Below are 17,569 nucleotides of genomic sequence, written 5' to 3'. Positions count from 1 at the left end.
GAAACGTCAAAAGGAACATGGCTTCAAAAGATGTAGCTCCTGTAGTAATGGGACGCCTATGATTAGCAACTTTTGACGTTGGAGGCATCTGAAGGAACTCCCTTTGTATTTATGGGACATTTGTGATTGGTCAATTGACGTTGGCAAAGAATTGCTCGGTGGAAGTAAGTACAAGTGCAAGTCTTTTTTCGTTCAATGGTCGCAATCTCTTAGGAAGGAAATGTTGGGGAGCCTTTCCGATCGGAATGTCAAATCCACATAAATATCTCGAGAGAATGGACCAGAATAATTTAAAAGCGGTAGCCCCTAAAAAATAATCGATCGATGCTTAAAAGGAGAGAATAGCCCAAAATAATGGTAGGCGCGAGTAAGAGACAAGAAAACGTTGCAATTGGTGCGGAGATAGGAAGATGAGAGGGAGGCTGGAGCACATGCAATGTAATTACAAGGGGTGTGTCGATTGCACCAACTTTTCTCTGGGGCAGCCGGTGGGAGGGCAAGAGCTTTTAATGTTAAGGACAGTGCACACTTTTCAGATTATTTGTTTGGAGAGAGACTTGACAGAGAAGTCCTCTCGTCATTCATGTACTAGAGTCAGCCACCTGCCGAGTCTTCTTTATGTCACAGGCAACCTGCATTGTTTGCTTCACAGCTCCCGAGCTAAGGAAGGCCTAGAGAGAGAGAGAGAGAGAGAGAGAGCAAGCAGATGGCGAGGTTGTTCTTCAGCTTCGGCCTCCTCCTGGCCATGGTCTTTGCAAGCTCCTTCACTGACGCACTGCTGAGCAGCAACTACTATGCGACGAGCTGCCCCAATGTGGAAAGCATCGTGAGATCGACAATGCGCGGGCTGTTCGTGCGGGACCCGACGTCGCCGGCGGCGATGATCCGACTAGCCTTCCACGACTGCCAAGTTTTCGTAAGTTGAGAACGAATGCTAGTAACGTTGATGCTTCTGCCAGGTGCTTGGAAGGATGACGGTGGCAATGATAAGGCCGATAATGATGACTGATGACTGATGGCTGGTGACCGCAGGGTTGCGACGCGTCGATACTGCTGGACTCCGGGTCCGACGGGACGTCGGAGCTGGAGGCCGGGGGGAACCTCGGGGTGAGAAGGCTAGACTTCATCGACAACGTGAAGGCCCGGCTGGAGGCGGCCTGCCCGCAGACTGTGTCGTGCGCCGACATTATAGCCATGGCCGCCCGCGACGCCGTCGCCCTCAACGGAGGCCCCGACATCGGCATCCCCCTGGGGAGGCTCGACGGCTTCCAAGCCAGCGCCTCCGCCGCAGACGCTGCCCTCCCCCCGGCTACTATCAGCGTCTCCAACATGCTCTCGCTCTTCGGCAAGATGGGCATGTCCCTCCCCGAAAGCGTCGCTATCCTTGGTACGTTAGCACTCCCATTGATGGCCTCACCACTCACCTCTCTCTCTCTCTCTCTCTAGGCAACAGAGGTATGGGTGGATGGTCCTTCCCACACCTTGCTGGGATGAGTTGTGAGAAGTCCATTTGTGCTCCTCCGGTATAAGAGTACCTTAATAACTTCACGAGGGTACCTTAATTTTCCCACGATAAACGTAAGGCTTCATGACCAAACCCATTTCAAGGCACAGCGGCAAGCAATTGGCCACAATGCTTATTCTTTGCACAAAATCCTAGGTTGCAAAGAGTGCCAAAAACAATGTGCAAGCTGCTGGTCCCATTGTGAGTGATGGAACATGACCAATGTGTATTGGATTGGATATGGTTTCAAACACTAGATTTAGGGATGGCCATCTCATTAAGCCCTCTCGGAGGAAGCTTCCTAGGTGTAGTTCTTTAGAGGTTGAAGCCTCTTGGTGGAAGTTTTCCAAGTACATCACTTCATGAGAGCCTTCCACCACATAGAGTGGATGCTCCAAGTTAGAGTCCACCATGTTTTTAGGGTCTCAATTTGCCTAGCATCGTCTCAACCTTTCGGTCAGACACTTCCCATACGGGAAGTATATGACATTAAGGGGCCTCCGTCAATTCCTTACTAATTCCAATCAGTCCTGCACTCCTAGGATATGGCCTTGTGACTTTTGGGCATTTCGATTAGATGCTAATAACCACGGGTCAAGAAGATGAAGAATTAGAGCTTCCTAAAGTAAAGTAAAGTGGAAGTTATCATCTTAATCATAAAAGTCATGACATCATTCTAATACACGTAAGAGGGGCTCGATACAAGCATGGATTTTACCATTCGCCAAGTGTTTCACGAGTAAACCGTGGATTTAATTAAGCACAAGTTGCAGTTTAATGCAGCACGAGAGCCTTCCAATTATTCTAGTTGTTCATCTCTTGTAACAATCTTTCAAACATTGCCTGATGATGGGATTATAAAATCGAAGGTTCTTATCAATCGCTTAGGTAGCAAAGTGGTGTGCACAAACCCCGTTATACTCTGAGCACGTAGTTGCCCTACAAGCTAACAAACTCAAAACCATTGCTCAAGGGTTTTAAGTCCCCCTTTTCTCCCGAGCACCCAATTCAGCAGATAATAGTATCTGATTCTTGTAACTCTGCTGTTACCTTACAATTTAACAAAGCTGCAACCAACACATCAAACCAACGTGTGTGTGCTGTTTGCGTCTCTCAGGTCCTCATCGATCGGTCGATATAGCAGGAAGAGTGGTTTGGGTTGTGATGTGTATTTTGTATGTCCCATTAGATAGGGGTTTCTTACATTGCCTGTGTACGCAAGACTCTTAGCTTTCATGTCACTAGGATACTAACTTGAACAGGTAAATATACAGTCATTGCTCACTCAACCGAGGACGTTCAAAAGAGAAAATTAGGTGCATTTGTGTTTTCATTAAATGGGGGCCATAATACGCCGCAAAAGAAAAGCTGGCGGGGGAACTGTCTTCTTTATATAGAACGAGGCCAAGTATGGCAAATGAATGATACACACTCATATATCATATATCATATCATATTATGCGTTTTGGTGATGGGGGCAGGCTCTCACACGATGGGGGTGGCGCACTGCACCAACTTCGCGAACCGGCTGTACCCGGTGAGGGACCCCAACATGGGCCTGCTGTTCGCCAACACGCTGAAGGCGCGGTGCCCGCGGCGCTTCCCGAGCAACGCCTTCGCGTCGCTGGACACCAGCAACTTCCGCTTCGACAACGCCTACTTCCGCAACGTGCTCAACCGGCGGGGCCTCCTCACCATCGACTCGGAGCTGGGCCTCGACCCGCGCACCGGCCCCGTCGTCGTCAACTTCGCCTCCAACGCCAACGACTTCTTCGCCGCCTTCGCCTCCGCCTTCGTCAAGCTCACCTCCTTCCAGGTCCACTCCGGCAGCCAGGGCGAGGTCCGCGTCAACTGCCACTCCTCCAATTAATCCAAAATTAATTAATAAGTACATAATACACTTCCCTTCCTGCCCCCCCTCAAAAAAAGAAAAAAAGCAAAACCACGACCATCTATCATTTGTATTCGTAAATTATTGGCGTCTCTTACCTACTCTCATTAGTAGCGCTGTGTAGACGCTTTTAAGTGCTCTCTCTCTCTCTCTCTCTCTCTCTCTCTCTCTCTCTGCCACGGTCCATCTCATCGAGTCACCCCCCTCCTGCACGACGGATGTGACTCGTCTGAGCCGTATTTCAGAACATTGGGCGGTCGGGCGCACATGTGTATCAAAACACCCTGTTTGTCATTCGCTGTTGGTATCGACAGTTGTTCCAGTAAGCGGTTTTTGTTCCAGACGCTTTTAAATGACATTTCGCCAACATCTTAAAGATGCATCATGTATCTGTAGTAAACCTTTCTGCAAAATCTTACAGCCTTTTTCCACGTGTGTCTTAACGATGCTTTTTTTAAAAAAATTACTAATTTTTCTGTTACAGCCTTTTTACACGTGCATCTTAACAATGTTTTTCACTAATTTCTTTGTTGTTCTATTAGAATGTAAGAAACCATCTTTAGATACACAGTCAAACAAAGGCATAATGTTACAGACTACCATTCAATAAAAGCTAAACATTCTCTTTAAAAGATTTGTCGAGCATGAGGGGGTGAGCACATCTTAAAATTAGTTGGCCATCTTTGATCCCTACAGCCCTGTAGCAACAAAGGTTGTAAGATTCAGCATCGTATCTTAGCCTCACTCTCGAGGAAAAGGTAATCAATCATACATGCCAAGCCACAAGGAGGGTAGAATGGCTTGTAAAGATTGAAAATGAAATGATGACAACATAGGAAAAATTGCAACAAGGTGGAGGAATCTTGCAACCTACAATTAACCATATGAAAAAGGACGTGCTTTGATATGGAAGTCCTTATGGTTTGGCGTTAGACTATAGAGGTGTTTATAGCTTCGACTTTTAGGCTACCATCCTATAACATGTCATATAATGCTATTGTTGACATGTTTATCATATCTACCCATTTGTGCATCAGAAAATTGCCACAGACATAGATCATGGCAAGCTGATAGAGAGGGGTCTTCTCCTTGGTTTATGTAAGATTCTCATAATGTAAAGAGATCATTGAAGATTTATTAAAAGTTCCCACTTTACAAATGTGAAGTGGCTAAAAGTCCTTTGTTGTAGATGTAGTGAGGTATGGTTGGATCCTACTTTCATAATGTCAAAGATAGTTTTGATATCTTTTTGTGTGAACATGCTTCAGATGGTTAATTTACATATATATCACAAGACACGAGACTCATTCAGTTTGTAGTCTCATAGAAGAGTAGGTTTATGCTTAGCCCAAGTATTAAACGTTGACAAGTAATCAAGTGGATCTATCACTACTTAAGTGCTACTCGACATCTTGGGTTGTCTTATCCCAAGGAGGGATCATTACCACTAGGTTTACATACTTTTTTTGATTGTCCATGGGTTGATTGTTATGATACTTATATATTTACAAGGGGTTTATGCTTGATATTGTAATTCATGCATATTTTGGTTAAGCAAATGTATTGAAAGAAGCTAAGGGAAGAGAGGAGAGCTGAGGAGAGAGAATAAGAAGAAGAAGGAAGAAGACTAGAAGAGGAGAGAGAGAGAGAAAAGAGGAGAAAGGAGAAGGAAGCTATGGAAATTGGAGACGGAGGTAAAGAGTGCGATCTTGAGAATAACTGGTTACCCTCATCTAGGGCTCTTACACCTTAAGTACCCCAATCAGTGTAACGGGATGTCTAAACCCTTGTCGATATGTATCTTGCTTGTTACAATTCATCCCCACTCAAAAGGTTTTTGCCCTGAAAAACAAGGAGAAACATAGGGGAGTGATGGGGTAAGGGAAGGTTGCAGAGTACTACTCGATATGTATCTCGCTTGTTACAATTCATCCCCACTCCAAAGGTTTTTGCTTTGAAAAACAAGAAGAAACAGAGGGGAGTGGTGGGGTAAGGGAGGGTTGCAGAGCACTACTCAAAGCCCTTTGACAATGAAGAATGGGTGTGGAGAGACTAGGGAAAGCATGTAGTCTTGAACTAGCGGCTCAAGTAAGCTGGCCATAACTTTTGATAGGTGGCTCCAAATGAGGCGTATTATATGTCGAAACGGAGCTTATGACAAGTACTTTCAGCTTATGTAGAATGCACATGCATGTGATTTGAGTAAGTACAAAATTGTTCTAAAATAGTGTGCAGTTTGCGGGCGGGAAGTGGGCAATGTGGGGCATGACCGGCTAGTCTTCTAGCCGTTGGGGTTCACTGAGGTATGAAAATTCATGGAGGATGGTTGCTGGGCGCCAAGAGGCTTCTTCCAAGGGAAGGCCTTGCCATTTGATGAGGTATTCTTTGATGGATGGAGATCTAAGTGCTTATCTCGTTGCCCAATGATTGCTTCAGGAATATATTGAGTGATGCCCTCTTCATCGATGGGGAGAAGTTCTTCCACATAATCCACAGAGGAGCCTACAAAGGGTTTCAATTGACTGACATGAAACACATTGTAGATTTTGGTGGTAGGTGGGAGTTCTAAGCGGTAGGCCAAGTCGCCAACTCTCTTCAGGATACGTTATGGGCCCTAGAAGCGGCAGGCCAGCTTGTTATTGCTGCCCTCTTTGAGAGTGGAGTAGCGGGACTTGGGCACTTTCAAAAGGACCAATTTTCCTTCTTGGAATTCCAAATGCTTGCATCTTTCATCAGCATAGAGTTTCATGTGTGTTTGGGCCTTCTAAAGATTCATTTTGCATTGTTGAAGTAAAGCTTGCATGCGATCCAATTCAGCTCGACCTTGAGGATTGATCTTATCAGTAAACAAGGCTGTAGGAAGGGGAACCTTATACCCATATAAGGACTCAAAAGGAGAAACTTTAATGCTAGTGTGTGTGGAGTTATTATATGTAAATTCAGCCAAGTGAAGCCATGTATCCCAATTGTGCTATACATCACGGCGAAAGTGTCTCAAGTATGTCTCAAGCCATTTGTTCACTCTCTCAGTTTGGCTATCAGTTTGAGGGTGGTACGCAGTGGATGGAGCAAGCTTGGTCCCCATGGAGGTGAAAACTGTCTGCCAGAAGTTGCTCATAAACTTTGCATTTCGATTACGTACTATGACTTGTAGTAAGCCATGTAACTCGAAGACATTTTTCATAAACTAAGTGGCCACCTGAGAGGCAATATATTGGATCTTAGTGGGGATAAAGTGTATAAACTTTTGCATCTCGATCATGTACTATGACTTGTGGTAAGCCATGTAACTTGAAGACATTTTCCATAAATTGAGTGGCCACTTGAGAGGAAGTATATTGAACCTTACTGGGGATAAAAAGGGCAGCTTCGATGAGGCGATGAACTACCACATAGATATTGTTCCATCCTTAGTCACAGGAAGGCCGGTGATAAAGTCCATTGTGATGTGAGTCCATTTCCCTTTAGGGATAGGGAGAGGCTGCAAGAGGCCAGCGGGCCTGAGTGTACTATCCTTGTTTTGTTGGCATGGAATACATTTGGTCACAAAGTCCTTGATGTCCCTCCATAAGCCTTTCCAATGAAAGCTCTTGGCAATCCTGTCATATGTTTTGAAAACACCCAAGTGATCGATAGTGGGGCAAGAATGTATTTCTTCCATGATCTTTTGCGTAAAGGGGGAAGTGTGTGGGATGACAATCTTGCCATGGGACCAAATAAGGCCATGCTTGAGCTGATATTGGGAGTTTTCAATCATAACTCCATGTTGTAATTTCTTAAATATGTGGTTGAAATGATCATCTAACAAGAAAGCCTCCTAGAGCTCTTCAACCCAATCACTGTACAATTCTGAGATAGATGACACTCTCCATGCCCACATTCGAGAGAGAGAATCAGCCACAATATTATCCTTGCCTCGCGTGTGTGAAATGTCAAAGTTATAGTTTTGTAAGGTTACCACCGATCGCCTTTGCTTAGGAGTCAAAGTAGACTGAGTCAAGAAGTATTGGAGGACTCGATGATTGCTTTTCACTTGGAAGCGGTTGCCATACAAATAGTGGTGTCATTTCTTGATGGCATGGAGGATGGCCAATATCTCTTGGTTGTATACATTCATTTGCATCTTCTTCTCATCAAGCTTGCGGCTTTCAAATGCAATTACACCATGCTCTTGCAATAATACTGCACCAAGAGCCCGACCACTGGCATCACAATGAATGGTAAAGAGCTTAGAGAAGTCAGGGCAAACAAGGATGGGGATTGAAATAAGCACGTCCTTTAGCTGTTTGAAGCTATGATGTGCAGTGGCATCCCAAAAGAATGACTCGTTTTTCAAGCGATCAGTCAAAGGTACTGCAATGGTGGCATAATGCTTAATGAAACGTCTGTAGAATGAAGAGAGACCAAGGAAGCCATGCAAGGAGGTGGTGGTGGAAGGAATAGGCCAATCCTTAACACATTGTACTTTTTTGGGGTCAACCTGTATATCATTTTTGCTCACAATGTGTCCCAAGTACTCCACGGATGTCTGCATGAATATACATTTGCTTTCCTTAGCAAAGAGTCGATGCTCTCTCAATATGTCAAACACCCTCTGAACGTGTGTCAAGTGCTCCATAGATGACTTGCTGTAAATGAGGATGTCATCAAAGAAAACAAGCACGAACATGAACAAAAAGGGATGTAGGATTTTGTTCATGAGGCTTTGAAAGGTGGTAGGGGCGTTAGTCAACCCAAAAGCAATCACAAGAAAATGGTAAAGTCCACGATCAGTCCTGAAGGCCGTTTTGACCTCATCTTTTGCTCGCATACGAATCTGATGATAGCCAGAGCGTAAGTCAATCTTAGTGAAAAAGCATGTCCCTTTTAACTCATCCAGCAAATCATCAATCCATGGGATGGGGTAGTGGTTTTTCATTGTATTTTTGTTCAAATCTCTATAGTCAATATACATGCGAAAGGAGCCATCTTTCTTTTTGACTAAGAGGACAGAGGATGCATAGGGGGAAAAACTCGGTTCAATGAAACCCATCTCCAACAACTCCTTGATTTGCTTAGCAACCTCTTCATGCTCACACTTGGAGAGTCTACAAGGGGGTTTGTTCATTGGCTTGGAATGGGATTCTAGGTCAAGGGGGTGGTCCACTTGTCGCTTGGGGGAGAGGGATGTGGGCATTTGAAATAAGTCATTGTATTTCTCAAGTAAGGCTTGCAAGGCAAAGTCATATGATAATGTGGAGGGTTAATCAGAATTGTCCTTATTTAATTGCAAAACAAAGATATGTGAGCATTTCTTAAACTCCCGTTTGAGTTGCTTTGCTGTAATGAGTTGAGTGCTTCCACTATCCACAAGGATAAAACATGCTTTCCATTGATACTACCTTGAATGTGGAGGGTACTGGGGCTACGCGAACTCGTCCAAGCATCCAAGGAGATCGAGCAAAGGAAAGTGGGAGGTGGGTGGGATGTTAAATCGAGTATCTGTGAGGGCGCACCGCTTGGGTCAAGGGGAAACCCATCCTCCAGGTCATAGAATTGCTCATGATCAACCTCCTCTGTGGGCTTAGTTTGGTCAATGGCCAGGTCATCCTCCTCATTGTGCCAATCTCCCATGATATACATGCTATGAACTTTGACCTTAGCTGTCTTGTACGGGCATTTGGAGGCATGATCAGCAATGTACTTATCTCCACATTTAAAGCACGTGCCTTGACAACATCTGGGGAGATGAACTGTTGATTACTAGATCCATGGGAAGGTGGTGCAGTTGACTGTTTATATTCAGCTATAGAGCTCGATACTGTCCTAAAAGTGCCCATTTTTTTTTCAGCATGGAAGGTGGGGTAAGTGGGTACTTTGGGGTGGTTATTAGGCATAGAAGAGCCTCGAAAACCACCTCCGTATGGGGCTGATCGTGAAGAGATGCGTGGAGGTCCAACACCTTGCTGAAAATGCTCATTCTTACCGTACTTTCTTGTATCTCTCTCGGCCAGTTCGATTGCATCAAACAGTGTAGTGGGTTTTTGGGCCATGACATCAGTTGATAGACTCGGTTCCAACCCATAGATGTACTTGTGCAATTTAGCATCGTCATTGATGCTTTCCATATACATGGTCAAGTTCATGAATTGATTGGTGTAGTCACGTACAGTGAGGTTACGTTGGTCAAGAGAGTACCATTTTCTTGCCAATCGTTCTTTTTCCACAGGGGATACAAAAACTTGGACCATATGCATTTTAAAATCTTCCCAATCAATGAACTGTCGATTCTTCCGATTGATATAGCGCCACCAAGTGTGGGCAAAACATTCCAAGTGGAGAGAAGCAAAAAGTATTTTCTGCTCATCAGTGTGGGGGTAGATGTTGAAGTAGGACTCCAACTTGGACGTCTATTCTTCCATATCAGATGGTGAGCGGGATTGCCCATTGTACTTTATGAGAATGACCTTGTCACGCAAATCATACGGGCCATGCTGCCCATGAAATCCTTGTTGTCCATGCATCCTGTGGTGGCCATACATGCCTTGCTGTCCATACATCTCGTGGTGGCGATACATGCCTTGCTGTCCATACATCCCCTGTGGTGCATTTAGCCCATGTTGTCCATTATAGCCATGCTGTCCATGATTGCCAGGCTGGCCATTTGTACCATATTGTCCTTGATGGGGCTGATTCATATGTTGTGCATGGAGGCTCCTAGGTAGAGCGGGTGAAATTCGACCCAAGGTGGGGGAAGGCCTCAAGTGAATGTTGTTGGCATGGTGAAAATAGAGGCTCATCATGCGTATGAGAGGGTTCCTCGATCTCATAAGTAGAAGGGGAAATTCCCTTAGCGCCAAGTATACCCTGTGGTCCATGCGACGGTTCCTGATGTGGAGGGCGTCTAGACTCATGTCTAGAGTCATTGGTCTTCTCTTGAGATGAAGCGGTTGCTAACTGAGCAACAAGAGCAGTGAGTTGTTCCAAGGTCTGTTGGGTCTTTGAGTTTGAGATAGCCATGTGCTTGATTACTTCATCAAACTTAGATATCATCTGGCGGTGGTTCATGACCATATCATTGTGGCGTTCCATAAGACGGAGCTCATGTTGACAGAGGGTGTGATTAAGAAGGGCATACAGGTCCGTTTTAGGCATTTTCTCCTGTATGTCACCATGGTAATCTTGCGCTGAGCTTGGTTTCTTGTTCATGGAGGTGCGGGAGTCTCTAATCTCTCTTTGGAGTTCCTCTTTGGCCTTGCTTTTGCCTTTATGGCCAGCCATCTGGATGCAACCCGCAGGACCTGCTGTCAATAAAAAGGGCGCAACTCTTAGTAGGAAACTCCGATTGTTGAGGTTTTGGGCTCAAGTCGAAGGAACGACGGCGACCTCTTTGAGATGAGCTATTAACCTTTATGACAAAGAATGATCAAAATTTTTTGTAGAGGTTTTACAGTGCTTGTCCTGGAGCGGTCTGCAACCTGTCCACAGTGACTCTAGTGCATAAAAATGGGCATAACTTTCACACCGTAACTTCGATTGGGGAGATTTTTAATTCAAACCTGAGGGGACGAAGCCCTCTTCGAGATGAGCTATAAGGTTTACCCCAAGATTTAGGATAGATTTTTCTGCAATTGGATCTTTGTGAGAGTCCTGTAGGATTGTGACCAAAAACACTATCCCTTAGTGCCAATGTATGACATGAATAAAGCATAGATCAAGGGGCCTGATCTGATACCTCAATAGCATCTTGAGCATACTGAACATAATCCTGAGCATCGTTGCATACCGATCAACTCTGCCATTCATGCATAAGTACATTCACTGCCATACATCTCCATTGACTACATGTACCTCAAGTGGCATACATGGGTGTCATTATCATTGTGGGGTATTCAAGAGGGATCATTGGGGTAGGAAAGTGGGGCTTACGGAAGTACCTGCACCTGCAAACAAGTATTGGGCTTCGGATCATCAGGAGGTGGGCAAAGTTTCCCCCGGGCCGAGTTGTGCATCCCTTTAGGGTCTTAAGTGGTAAGGGAGGGTCACCTCTCTTTTGTCTTACCACCTCACCTGGCATTGGCCTTTTTCCTTAGCCGGAGTATATATGGCAAACATTTTTAATTAGCAATCAGCATGAGATGCATTGGAAAGAAGACATCGGGCCTTTTCATGAGATGCAAGGAATAACGAGGGTTGGGGTAGGGGTAACCTTGGCAGTCCAGTGACTCACTGGTTGCCAATTTACAATGGATTAAGCTCAGCAAGTGGCTAAATTGAGAGATTAAGATCAGAGTGGCATCCTCTTTAATGCTTGCGATGATCATTGAAGTCCGAATCATCATGATGTCGCTTGCTCCATTAATTAAATTCGATTGTTGGTTGGGCATCCGTGGAAGAGTGCTTCAGCATTCGAGTGCTCTTGCTGATGAAGAAGGCTCCCAAGCTTATCCCCGAGCTTGAGCTTCAAGAATGGGAAGCTTCAAGTGAAGCTTTCATGGCTGCCCGCAAAGCTCCCATACATGCTGAGCTCAATGTCTTCATCCGGGCAAGAGAGATTCTTCACGGGCTAAAGGGCTTGTGGGGTTGAGCTCTTCCGGTCAGGGAAAGCTTCAGTTAGAAGAAACAAATGTTGTCCCGAACTGTTTCAAACAATCCCAGCTGGTATCCACCATGGAAGATGATTCACGAGTCAAAATGCCAAGGGGAAGAGGAAGAGGTATGATGGATTAGTGTCTGAGTGCTGGGGAGGTGGAAAAGCAGGAGGAGAAGGTGGACAGGGGTGTTGGGGGAGACAGGCAGCTCAGCGCAAAATGCGCCGCATTTTGCGGGCTGCTGCCTGTTGTCCTTGATGGGCTGAGGGTAGGCACCAGGGTGCTTGCCAGGTAGGAAATGGCCTTGGGGAGCTTGTGGGAGGGCTGAATGTTGAGGTTGAGGGCTGGATGCAGCAGGAAGAAGAGATTTGGGGGCAGTCCATCATGGGAGCTTGAGGGGACAGCTTGATGGTGAAGAGAGAGAAGTCTGGAATAAAAAATAAATGTGGTTTTTCCCTTCTCTAAAGTGTTGAATCCCCAACTTGCCTTGAGACTCTTAAAATCTGCATGAAAAGAAGTGACGACTTGCTACTTTAACCGTTTTACCTTCAGATATGTCCGAGTCTCCAACCATAGCTCTTGCCTGCTCCAAAAAGCTTGAATTAACTGTAGTCCTTCTTGTTGTACCTGTATCTGTAAGATGAGTAACTAGGGTTTTTGGGATTTGAAAAGGGAGAGAGAGCAAAGAGGAAAAGGACCAAAGCCTGAAGCTTTGATACCACTTGTAATGAAAGAAGTTGAGGGGAGAGAGGAGAGTTGAGGAGAGAAAGAGAACAAGAAGAAGGAAGAAGACTAGAAGAGGAGAGAGAAAGAGAGAAAAGAGGAGAGAAAGAAGAAAGCCATGGAAGCTGGAGACGAAGGTGAAGAGTGTGATCTTGATAATAACTGGTCGCCCTAATCTGGGGCTCTTACACCTTAAATACCCCGATAAGTGTGACGGGGTGTCTAAACTCTAGTCGGTGTGTATCCCGCTTGTTGCAGCAAAAAGCATTCAATTGTGGCCACTTTTAGTTGTGAAGTTGAGTATAGAGCAACTTTCATAACTATGGTTAAATGTGTTTGGCTCAAACACCTCTTGGTTAATTTGGGTGTAGGCTAGGCATTTGTCACAACCTTGCTCATTGATTGTCAAGGCACATTGGCAATTGTACGAAATCTAATGTTCCATGCATGTTACAACCTTGAAGATATTTTCATAGAGGCTTTGCTTGGTAAATTGAGAGACAATGAGACTTGAGTTAACGTCTATCTACCTTGTTATACTTATGTTTTTTATTTCTCTATCTACTAGGCTCTTGTTTATGATAGATTAGCACTTGTGTTCTCTATTTCTCCACCTACTAGGCTTTTGTTTGTGATAGGTTGAAACCATGTTGGATACTTGATTGCATGTATTGTGTGTTTGATACCTAATTCCCATAGCATGGATGTAAGTAGGGATGAAAGGTGGATCTTAAAACATTTACCTTGATAGTCCGACGGTGTCTAAATCACCGAGAACTGGTGATTCGGCCCTTTCTTGTGAAGAGCGGCATGGACTGTCGCCCTTTCAAACTCTGCTTCCATGGTCGGATCTTCTTCTTCTTCGCACATTTGCTTATTAGTAACGCAGGCGGTTCTTCCTCTGTCTCGGCTAGCGGCTCCCTGACCACGGTCAGTTCCTTGGAAAGGTGCTTGGTGATGTCCTCCTCCAAGCTTGGGACATTGCCTCTTGAAATGTCCTGGCTCCTTGCAGTGGAAACAACGGAAGTTTCGGCCATTGCTTTGAGTAGGAACAAAGTTGTTGACATTATTAGTCCTTGCTTTCTTTCTTTATCCCTGTTTCTGATCTTGAACTCTCTTCATTTGAGGCCTAAATGCTCCTCTATTCGGGTCATTATAAGACCAAGTTTTGTTACCTCTTGGTCTAGCCTGCACCTCCTGAATTATAGGCATAGCTCGAATGAGTGCGTCCTGAAGATCTGATGGCCGCATAGATTCGAGACTGGTATTCATTGGTGGGTTTAAACCAGCACAAAATTTTGACACCTGCTGTGTCATATCCATCTGTGGCGTATACTTAGGAAGTGAGACAAATTTAGAGTAGAATGCGTCAAGAGTGAGTCCCACCTGTTTCAACTCGTAGAACTCATTCATTTTCTACATGCAATACGTAGGTGGTAAGTATTTTCCCAGCACAGCTTTCTTCAGCTTCTCCCAAGTAACAGATCCTTCCGCTATCCCTTGATCTCTGCACCATTGCTTCCACCAAAGCCTGGCTTCGTCGGTGGGCTTTAGCTTGGCGAGCATAGTCTGGTTGGCAGGTGCAGTACCGGCTGCTTCAAAGTAATCCTCCATGTATTCAATCCAAATTTCAGCATCCGCTTGGACGGATTTGCCTTTTCCGTCAAATTCAGGTGGCTTAATCTACTTGAGAAGAAACTTCTTCTCCTGGATTACAGCAGTACTTGATGTAGGAGGCGAACTGGGAATCTGTACGTAGGGTTGTGCCTGGATAAAGGTTTCTTAACGTTATTACTCATTAATTGTTACGATTTATATTTCATCTCCATTTCAGCTATCAACCAAGCAATCTAACCACTTAACTTCTTATCAATTTTCCTGAACAAAACAATTATTGATAAAAAGAAGACTTATTGCATTTATATGGGTCTAGTCCTTTTAAAGTACAACATTTTCAGAGATGATAGAGAAATTGTTTACATTTAGTTTGGGGAGAATAATGTTGTATTACATTTATCTACATGAACTGGATAATAGTATGGTTTCGGGTCATAGATCTTCAGGAATCGGTAAGTCATTAGAAGATTAGGGTATCCTTTCCTTTGGAACCTATTCTTCTCATGGTGCCCCAACACCTTGATCCTGTCGACGGGGATTACACGGGTCACTTCCTCATATACATATGAGTTCAGCTCAACTCTCCGACCTCGAATATGTAAAGTTGAGTTTACGTGAGCCTCCACAAAAATGAATAGCTTCACGACTTTCAGGTCTTTCAATCACTTGATTCTCTTTAGGTTGGTCTGAAGGTATGCAAACCGGTGGGCAGCTATATAGTAGATGGTGCACAGATCGGATGTTGTATGCTGGCGTAGTGAACGCCGGAAGGTCCCTAAAAACAAAAGAACTCTACTATTTGCACAAAACTCAAAGTAGAAAGCATGCACGACATGAATAAGAGACCAATTGGGTACAATCTCTCCCCATGCCTTGTGTGAGCGCTCCACAAAGCATATATATTTTTTATTAATCATCTTCAAGCTCAAATAATAGCCCAAATTACAAAATAGCACGCTTTTGGCTTTTGAGTTTGCTTTAGCATAAAATAGAAATAAAGCTAATGGACGGGCGCCCAAAGGGTCAAGCATATCCAATACAATGTCCAAATACAAATATCATAATCGTGCGTCCATGCACATACAAAATAATAAATAAATATACAACACCTTAATAAATAGGCACGACAAAATATAGGCGCCATACCTAAGGTATGCGCCCATCAAAATATAAGTGATAACTCGAATACACGCTATCCTCCAATGCTTTCCTTCGCCACTGCTACTATCTCTACACATCAACTGAAGCATTCACAATCGTTAGTAAAATAATATAATTAAACCGACAAAAGTGAATACCTAGCAGTCTTTAGCTACATAAATAAATCAATCCTAACCTTAATTTATTACGAGTGCGCACTCTAAACTCATAAACGTTTATTAATTTAATATGTATTTTACGGAATCACCCGCTATGGAATCACCCATGTACACAATAAATTAATGAAACGCCTGAAAAGGATAGGCGTCCCAATCAACTTCTCGCATAAAGAATCCACTTTGTGTATGAGCCCCGATCAACAAAGTTTACGGAATCCACCGTAAAACCTCACGGAATCCACCATGGCATGGAATCCACCGTGAAATATGCCTCTTGGCATCATACCCTCGGGGTGGGATAGCAATTGTCCTCAATTGCTATTAGCTCAATGTGGAGCTAACAGAGTGAGAAAAGCATTTAAGTCTCTAGCATGCATCCATTGGGCCTCTTCAACAGGATGATTTTTAAACTTGACCAAATATCTAGAATATCTATGGCTAGTTCTAGTAGTCATAAAGTCAGTATCTATGATAGCTTCAGGTTCAAGTATCTCAGTCTCTTTATCTAGCAAAGGTGGGTTTTCATAAACAGGGTGTACAGATAATTGGCCTCTAAAGGGTCGTAATAAACTAATGTGAAAGGTGTTATGAATTTTTCAGTGAGATGGTAGTTCTGACTTGAATGCATTGTCATTGATTTTGTGAATGATCTTAAATGGTCCATAGAATCTAGGTGCTAATTTCACAACTGGGTGTTTATCTATGCTTTGTAATCTATGTTTTTTTATTCTCAACCAAACAGTCATCAACTTTGAAATTCATGACTTGTCTTTTCTTATTGGCTTGTTTTGTATATGAATATGGGCTTTGGCAATCATATCTTTAACCTCATCAAAAATAGTAGCGTGCATGCTAGCAATATCATCAGCACTCTGAATTCTATTTGATAAAGATGCAACAGGTGTAGACAATCTATAACCATAAATCACTTCAAACGGTGTTTTCTTTGTAGCTGTGTGTGGTGTGTTATATGCAAGCTGCAGTAAATGTAAATGTGTGTCCCATGTCTGTGGTTTAGAAATAGTGTAAGCACGTAAAAGATTTAAAGCAGTATTGTTAGTGGCTTCTATTTGTCCATTAGTTTCAAGATGAAATGCAGATGAGAAATCAATCTTTGTTCTTAGGTTAGCAAACAAAGTAATCCAAAAGTTATTACAAAATTTAGAATCATGGTCAGAAATAATAACTTTTGGTAATCCATGGTTAGTGAAAATGGTTTTCAAAAACAATTGTGCTGTCTGAGATGTTAAAGTTTTCTTACATGAAATGAAATATGCTTGTTTACTAAACCTTTCTACAATAGTCTAAATCATATCATGGTTAGCTTTAGTATTAGGTAAATCAGTAATAAAATCCATAAAAATCAGTTCCATGGTCTTGATGGAATAGATAAAGGCATAAGTAAATCATACTGTTTACCATGATGTCTCTTAACTCTTTGACAAACCAAACATTCAGAAACAAAGTTAGATGCATCAGTGTCTATATGTGGCCAATAAAAACTTCAGTCAATGTACGCAAAGTAGATATAATACCTCTATGACCTTGATATGGAGGACAATGAATCTCATTCAAAACAAAGGATCTAAATGGAATTGTAGCACGTAATCTCTTTTCATAAAATATGAGCCCATCATTGTAAGACAGTGAATCAATAGGAATCCAGTTATTTTTAATTAATTTATTTCAATCAGTATGAAAAGTAATGTCCTGATGATAAGTATCTTTCATAAGGGTTAGAGAATCAAGTGATATAACAGAGATATTATGAATAGTCGGTCTTTTACTTAATGCATCAGCTACTATATTTTCTTTACCTGGTTGATATTGGATAAGGGGATGAAAACTCTAAATAAAAGCTGCCCATTTGATATGTTGGTCAGATATTTGGGGTTGACTAAGGAGATGTCTAATACTTTGTTGGTCAGTCTTAATCATAAACTCA

At 43.3% G+C, this 17,569-nt stretch overlaps 1 protein-coding gene across 1 annotated transcript; it reads left to right on the top strand.

Annotated features, from left to right (window-relative positions):
- The first annotated feature begins 477 nt into the window (after window positions 1-477).
- On the top strand, window positions 478-3,748 carry LOC148033018 (peroxidase 29-like). Its single transcript, XM_087683723.1, has 3 exons — window positions 478-916; window positions 1,033-1,387; window positions 2,986-3,748. The coding sequence occupies exons 1-3, from the start codon at window positions 707-709 to the stop codon at window positions 3,372-3,374; spliced, it is 954 nt and encodes a 317-aa protein (XP_087539849.1). The 5' UTR covers window positions 478-706; the 3' UTR covers window positions 3,375-3,748.
- The last annotated feature ends 13,821 nt before the right edge of the window (window positions 3,749-17,569 follow it).

Source organism: Lygodium microphyllum, chromosome 8 (genome assembly GCF_053477565.2).
Source record: "Lygodium microphyllum isolate KBCC chromosome 8, Lygodium_microphyllum_v1.1.10, whole genome shotgun sequence".
Taxonomy (NCBI): domain Eukaryota; kingdom Viridiplantae; phylum Streptophyta; class Polypodiopsida; order Schizaeales; family Lygodiaceae; genus Lygodium; species Lygodium microphyllum.
This window is presented reverse-complemented; position numbering and strand designations above follow the sequence as displayed.

Coding starts and splice junctions, on each gene's coding strand:
- LOC148033018 (XM_087683723.1), top strand. CDS start 707: ATGGCGAGGTTGTTCTTCAGCTTCGGCCTCCTCCTGGCCATGGTCTTT. Junction 917..1,032: donor TCCACGACTGCCAAGTTTTC/GTAAGTTGAGAA, acceptor TGGTGACCGCAG/GGTTGCGACGCGTCGATACT. Junction 1,388..2,985: donor CGAAAGCGTCGCTATCCTTG/GTACGTTAGCAC, acceptor TGATGGGGGCAG/GCTCTCACACGATGGGGGTG.